At 35.8% G+C, this 8,000-nt stretch overlaps 1 protein-coding gene across 1 annotated transcript; it reads left to right on the forward strand.

The window, feature by feature from the left end:
- Positions 1 to 2,372: 2,372 nt before the first annotated feature.
- HELRODRAFT_189138 (hypothetical protein) lies at positions 2,373 to 7,899 on the forward strand (the record flags this gene model as incomplete). Its single annotated transcript, XM_009027149.1, has 6 exons — positions 2,373 to 2,513; positions 4,241 to 4,363; positions 4,741 to 4,966; positions 5,153 to 5,759; positions 6,580 to 7,457; positions 7,540 to 7,899. 5 exons carry the CDS (start codon positions 2,373 to 2,375, stop codon positions 7,331 to 7,333), a joined length of 1,851 nt encoding a protein of 616 aa, XP_009025397.1. The 3' UTR covers positions 7,334 to 7,457; positions 7,540 to 7,899.
- Positions 7,900 to 8,000: the final 101 nt, after the last annotated feature.

Consider the following 8,000-nt stretch of genomic DNA (forward strand, 5'->3'; position numbering starts at 1 on the left):
TGAAAAAACTTCTCAGGCGAGCAGCGTTTTGTAAAGCGGAGTACCCTTTAAATGAATTTCTACAATTTTATTGCTCCATTCTATTGCTCCATCTGGAGATTCATCCATTCATTTGTATATGCATAAACAAAATAAATTGTGCTTTAGTCGGTCTTAAACAAGTAAAAACACCCATATAAACATGCATCTAAATCAGACACACATACAGACACACATACAGACACACATACACACACACATACAGACACACATACAAAACACATACAGACACACATACAAAACACATACAGACACACACATACAAACACGTTTGTATATATATATATATATATATATATACAGAAACGTTCGCACGCCCCTAGTAAGTGCCCATGTACCTGGTAAGTACCCATGCACCCAGTAAGTATGCATATACCCAATGTACTTTTATAATAAATGATGCGTCACTTCGACACGGTGTTGGCCAAAAGAATGTGATTACCTTTCAAAATGTATGATAAGCGTTACGACGGGAATATAAATATTGTGTCAGATTTACAACACGCTGATGAAACTACACTGACGAGTTTTTAAAAAGTTTTTTTAAAAATTTAACTCATAAACATTTGTATAAAGTTAAAATTTAACAAAAGATCGATAGAGCAGCCTTATATAACATCACTTTATAACACTATTATGGTTTTTTCAAAATGCATTTGTATAAAAATAAGAGAGAGAATCGGGCAGAAGACAACAATTCATGTTTAACATCAATGTGCAACAGTCCCACGTGTTGTCGTCTCCACCAAACTCTGTTTAATTGCACAAATCAAGATAAGATGGATACTATGGATATCTTTTTGAACTTTGTGAAAAAAAATTTCTAGAAAAAATAAATTTGTTTTTTTCAGAAAAAAATTATTCTTGATTAAAAACATAAAAACAAGATTTGAAAAAACAAATAAAAACGGATCGTTCAAGTTTAAAGAGAGGAGAGAAAAATTATTTTGATGAATTTTCTCAAAGATGGCCCCGAAATTGAACACAGAATTGCGACAGAGTGATGTGTTTTGCCTGGAAATAGTCCAACGCAAATTTGAACAAATCATTTTTAAAAATATGGAAAAACAAAAATAATAAAAAAATTCTAAACTGTCACAAATGTGAAATATTCAGAAGGCACTCACTAAATCAAAAGGCAAATTTTGTTGGTGCATGTGTGTGTATATGTGTGTATTTATGTGTGTGTGTATGTTTATACGACTTGATATACACTGATTGCACACTCACTATATCACGTACATACAGACAGACACGCATGCTTTCAAACTTACACAAGAATACACACACACATATATAAGCAACTGAAGATAAACATGGGAATTGTTATACCAATTTTTTTGGAAAATTTGGTCCCATAGTTGACTAATAAATAAAAATAAAAGCCAAAGTCGATATCCATTAAATGGGACTAGTCGACCTTACTTGTATTATTATTGCAGAGGTTGAGACGATTGACTGGAAAGTTTTTTGTATATGTTTGTATGTGTTTGTTTGTTTTGTATACATTGGTAAAAGTTTGTATAACGTATACAAAACTCTGCAAAAGTATTTTGCGTACGGAGTTTAACGTTTAAGAAACACACATACCTACATCTTATCACACGCGCACACACACACACACACACACACACACACACAAACATCTACACACATAGACAAACAAACATGAAAAGAGTCGTGTTGTTTTTGCGCGCTATAAAATTGACCTCTTATTATTTTCCCGCTCCATTTATTTTCGCGGTTTTTTTATTTTCGCAGTTTTTTTTATTTTCGCTGTTTTTTTATTTTCGCAGTTTTTTTTATTTTCGCGGTTTTTTTATTTTCGCGGTTTTTTTTATTTTCGCGCACTTTCATCATTAAAAAAATAATTTTTCTATTTTGAGCAGTATTGCTAATATAAATATTAATATAATTATGTTAAACTATAGCCAAATATTTATCGTCACCAATGTATAATGACTATACATTTTTGGTTATAGCAATAATAGAAGTAGTAGTTGTAGTAAGAGTAGTAGCAGTAGTGGCAGCAGCAGTAGTAATAGTAGTAGTAGTGGTGGTGGTGGTGGTGGTACTGATATTATATTGGCAAAATTTTCGTGAAATTATTTTTCTCTTGAATAATTGAATAACTCAGCAAGCTACCGATCCGCAAATTTATTTTAAGATTCCAATTTAAAATTTTCAAAATTAATAACTTTTTCAAATCTGCGAAGCATTTTTGGGAAACTATTTTCAAATGTGGATAAGTTAATAATCTATTTCTCCCATTTTGTTCTTTATATTATTAGTTTTCTTTAAATTAAATTTTAAAAGTATGGACAGCCAACACAATGCGCCACGTAGTTCTGGTTGCGTTCGAACCCTGGTACTACAACATCAGTGCCAGGCGTCTTAACCACTACACCACCTTGCCACGCTATCCGTACGTGTATCAGTTTAATTTAAAAGGCATTTCGAGGATTTTTTTTCAAGTGGGTTGATGATAGGTTTACAACATGAAAGACATGCTAGGAACTCTTCAATTTATCTTCTTTGCACTGCAGCTTCTCTTTCAACATCAGTGTCATTTTCATCATCGTCCTCATCATTCTCATCAACTTTATCGTCATCTCTGACGTCATAATCGTCATTTCTGACGTCATCATCGTCATAATCATCGTAACCATTACCATCGTCATCGTCGTCGTCCGAAAAAATCATATGGGTCACATCCACAATGATGTATTTATATATAATCTCTCCTATCATATTTCTATTCTCCCTCCTCTCTCTCTCTCTCTCTCTCTTTCTTTCTATCTCTTTCTCTCTCTTTTCGTTATCTTTCCTAATACTTCACCCATGTTTTCTCTTGTTCCATATCTTTAAGGTTTTTTTGGTACTGCTCGTTTGATTTTACATTTTTTAATCTTTTTCATCCCGCCATGCTTTCGATTTTTCCATTAATTTCTTTTTAATCCTGCTATATTGATTTTTTTTATCCTCCCGTTCTTTCTCTCTTTTTTTTTCTTTCTCTCTCTCTCTCTCTTTTTCCGTCTCTCAAAATCATTAGAGCATCAATATAAAATTTTATCTTCGCCATTAAATATGACCAGCTAATCTTGCTATATTAATTTTCTCTTTTTCTGTCTGTCTTTCACTCTCTCTTTCTCTTTCTTTCTTTCTTTCTCTTTCTTTTTGGTTTACTCTCTATTTTTATTTTAAACAAGATGATATGATACTTCTATTCATTTCTCTCTTTCTCTCTCTCTCTCTCTGTATGTCTGTTTTTCTTTCTTTCTCTTTCTCTCTCTTTCTTTTATGACTGCTTTTTTCTCTCTCTCTTTCTCTTTCCGTTATAAACAAGATGATATCGCAACAACCATAGCAGCATCAGATGGATGGAGTTTTCCTACCTAAGTATCACCCGACTTACATAATAATGGTGATGACCGATAAAAGTATTTTCATGTCGTAACGGTCGTAAAATTTCGTAAAATCGTCGCCAGCCTAGCCCCCCGTGAATGATTTCAGTGCCATCTGGCCATGCATTGTCGTCTGGTTGTAGTTGAATTCCATTTAGTTTCAGTATCATCTTGTTTGCACTGTATTTGTATTGTATTGTATTGTTTGTTTGGTATTGTATTTGTGTTTGTATTGTTTTTGTGTTTGTATGGTATTGTATTTGTGTTTGTATTGTTAAGTATTTGTATGATATTGTATTTGTATTTGTGTTTGTATTGTATTTGTGTTTGTATTGTATTTGTGTTTGTATAGTAATGTATTCGTGTTTGTATTGTATTGTATTTAATTTGAATGGTATTGTATTTGTATAGTATTGTATTTGTGTTTGTATATTATTGTATTTGTGTTTGTATTTGTATTGTATTTGTGTTTGTATGGGATGGTATTGTTTCCGTATTGTATTGTATATTTGTTTGTATTGTTGTATGTACATTGTTGCAGTTATTATGCTTCTAAATGCTGTTTGTAAATAACTGTCGTGTTATTTGGCGGTAAAATATGTTTCTTTAAAAATGGTTATACCATATTTTGGGCCATTTTCCTTACTTTTTTTAAAAAAGAAATCAAAACAAATCAATTTAGTTAATAAATCTCATAAAAATCACACAAATAATAATAAAAACTAAAATAATAATAATAACAATTAATATGATATTATAGGTAATGAATAAATAATTAGAATATTTTTTCTCGCAAGGTGTCTACGTTTTTCATAATCGTTCTGGCACTGGTGGACTTGACAACTTGCCTCTTACTCATCCCGGGAACCATCTACATGGAGTACTTTGACTTTTACACGTTCAACGACTTCGTTTGTAAAGTTAGGATGGTTTCTGGGTTATTGTTCTTTCTACTGTTGCTACTACTGTTGTTGTCGTTGTTGTTGTTGGTGAAGTTGACGGGTGATGGCGATGATGGTGATGATGATGATGGTGGTGATAGTGATGATGATGGTGATGATGGTGGTGATGATGATGGTGATGATGATGGTGATGATGATGGTGGTGATGATGGTGATGATGTTAGTATTGTAATTGCAAATTAACAACGCTCCCCCAATTACGATTTCATTGATGCTGTGCTGCCGGTTAAAATAGACACACATACGCCACACCACACCACACACGACACACCACACGCGCCACACCACACACGCCACACCACACTCGCCGCGCCACACGACGCCACACACCACAGAGCTACCTGATGTTCAACAGCAGCATGATCCACTTCTCGGCCCTCATCATGGTGGCAATCGCCCTGGAACGATACTTCTGCATCTGCCACCCATTCCTTCGTCTACTATCTCTCTTCCGGGCTAAAATCCTCCTAGCCCTGCTGGCTACCGCGGCTACAACTATAGGCATTTTCATTGCTTTAACTCATCGTGTGTCTTTTCAAGATGACGTCATTGTTGCTGGTGGTAATAGTAGTAATAGTAGTAGTTGTAGTAGTAATAGTAGTACCAGTAGTAGTAATAGTAGTAGTAGATTCAGTTTTGTAAATAATACCGTTCATAGTTTTAGTAATTTGGAGATGTTTCAGCAGCTGCTACTACAGCCACAACCTTCGCAACAAACGCAGTTTTTTTCACTATATACAACAACAGCCATAACATCGACAAACAACTACAGAAGCGACGGTGGTGATGGCAAGTTTCATTTCAGATCTCCTTCTGACAAATTTAATCTTTCTACTCTGAATGAAGGTGATGATGGAGATGATGATGAAGATGATGATGGTGGTCATGGCCGAGGTTATAGTAATAGTTACCTGATGTTCAATAAAGACTACAACTACAACCGCAACATTAACATCAACCAAAACAACAACAACAACAACGACGTTAACAACAACTTCAATAGCGTCTACAATTACATCGGCAAACACAACAACATTGTTGTATCTAAACTCACTAACAGCACCACAAGCAACAACAGCAACACTAACAATAACAACAGCAATACTAACAACAACAACACTAACAACAACAACACTAACAACAACAACAACAACACTAACAACAACAACACTAGCAGCGAAGTCAGTGGCGACAACGGCGACAAAATTTACATTGGCAAATGCAAACAAGACTTTTCTCTAATGAGTTTACAATTTCAGGATCATTTCGGCAGATTGGTCAATTCATTTTTCATCATCTACCTCGCCCTGGTCATCATACTTTACTCAATAATATACAAGTCCGTAATGACGAGGTTGGTTCTTGTGTGGAATATTTGTTGTTGCTGCTGTTGTTTTGTTGCTGCTAAAGCTGCTACTGTAGCTGTTGAAGCTACTGTCGTTGTCGTTGTCGTCGTTCAAGATTCTGACTATTATCATTATCGCCAACAACGGTATCATTATCATAATTAACATCCTCGTTCTTCCTCCTCTTACTCTTCCTCATCACCTTATCATTATCAACAAGGACAACAAAAATATTATATCATCATCATGATTAACATCATTATCATCATCATAATGATTGTCATCATCATCATCATCATCTTCCTCCTCCTCCTCCTTATCATCATCTTCCTCTTCCTCCTCCTCCTCCTCCTCATCTTCCTCCTCCTCCTCCTCCTCATCATCATCTTCTTCTTCCTCCTCCTCCTCCTCCTCCTCATCATCATCATCTTCCTCCTCCTCCTCCTCATTATCATCATTATCTTCCTCCTCCTCCTCCTCCTCATTATCATCATCATTTTCCTCCTCCTCCTCCTCCTCCTCCTCCTCCTCATCATCATCATCATCATTCAGACGAGCGCGAAGACAAAAGCAGAAGAGTGCCTGCCTGGCTCAAGTACGCAGCGCCCAGGAAAAAACGAAAATGGCGGAAAGTCACGTGTCACGTTTTAAACAACAACAACAACAAAAACATCAACATCAACAACAACAGCAACAACAACATCAACAACAACAGCAACAACAACAACGTCGACAACAAACTGACTATATATCACTCATTAATGTTCAACGCGAAGACGATGATGATGATAATAAGAATATCAATAATAAAAACAACAACAACAACAGCAATAACAACAATAACAACAAAAACAATACTGACAACAACAATCATTGCATTTTGTCATCATCGCCATCACACGCAAACAGTAAAGATACCGTAGTATATGATAGTAAAAAGGATACAGATGATATAGATACAACATTTTTTCTTGCCTGTAGCAGTGCCGAAACTACATCATACATTGTTAATATCAACGCCAACAACAACAACAACAACAACAATGACATCATTAAAACCAGCCACAACAACAACAGCACTGACATCAATAACATCAACAACAAAAACCACAACAACAAAAATACAAATAACTCAACTACAACAACCACTACTACTACAGCCAACTTCAACAACATCGGCAACGTCGATCCCAATCAACGACAACAACATCAGCAGCAACAAAAAAACTTGAAAAAACTAACCAACAACATTGTCTTTAGAATTCGCCTAAACAGACACAACAACAACAACAACATCAACAGCAACAGCAACAAAAGCGTAAGAAAGAAACAGACAATAGACGGAACAATGCTGGCAAACATGAAAACGGCCGCCATGTTGTTTGTGGTGACCTTGGTCTTCTTCTTGACCTTTACCCCTGCCCTGCTGCACACGACCAACATCATAGAGGTCGACAATCAGGTGCTGTTCTATCTCTACTTCGCTAACAACGTCGCCAACCCCATCATCTACTCCTTTATGAATGGGAACTTCAGGGTGGATTTGAAGAATCTTCTCTGTCGCTCCTCTAGAGGAAACTGAGGATCAAAATTATGGCGTGTCGATGCTGCGGTGACTGTAATTATTTTGAGATGACGACGATGATGATGACGACGATGATGATGGAGTTGATGATGATGATGGGGAGGTTTTGATAATGATGATGTGACAGTTACATTGATGATGATGATGTGACAGTTACATTGATGATGATGATGATTATGATGAAGACGGGGCAGCTATTATGGTGACGATGCGATATAGTCCGGCGATGATTGCAGCAACATTGGGAACGATAAAGACGACAATGACGACGACGAAGAATAAGAAGCTACTGCCACGACGACAACGACAGTGGCGACAATGGCTTCATATTGGGAATGCAAATAATGACAAAAGCTCTAACAGTTCCGCCATTTTGTATCCAATTCACATCCTTCAAGTGGGCTGCAAACGTAAACAAATCGTACCATCAAAAAACCAGTACGAGGGGGGAAAAGTAAGTAAGACGGAGATTGTGTTTTCACTTCCGCCATAAATCTATAGAGCAGAAAGAATTTTTTTTTGTTTTGAAAAAAATTTTTTTGACAGAGTGTGAAAAAATAATTTTTGAAAAATATTAGTTTTTTTTTAGTTTTTTTTGCCGCCAATTTATAGAAGTTGGTCCGCCGGGATGTGAACGTTTTCCAGCTGCATTATTTATAATTCA

The sequence above is a fragment of the Helobdella robusta genome (assembly GCF_000326865.2).
Source record: "Helobdella robusta unplaced genomic scaffold HELROscaffold_5, whole genome shotgun sequence".
Taxonomy (NCBI): Eukaryota; Metazoa; Annelida; class Clitellata; order Rhynchobdellida; family Glossiphoniidae; genus Helobdella; species Helobdella robusta.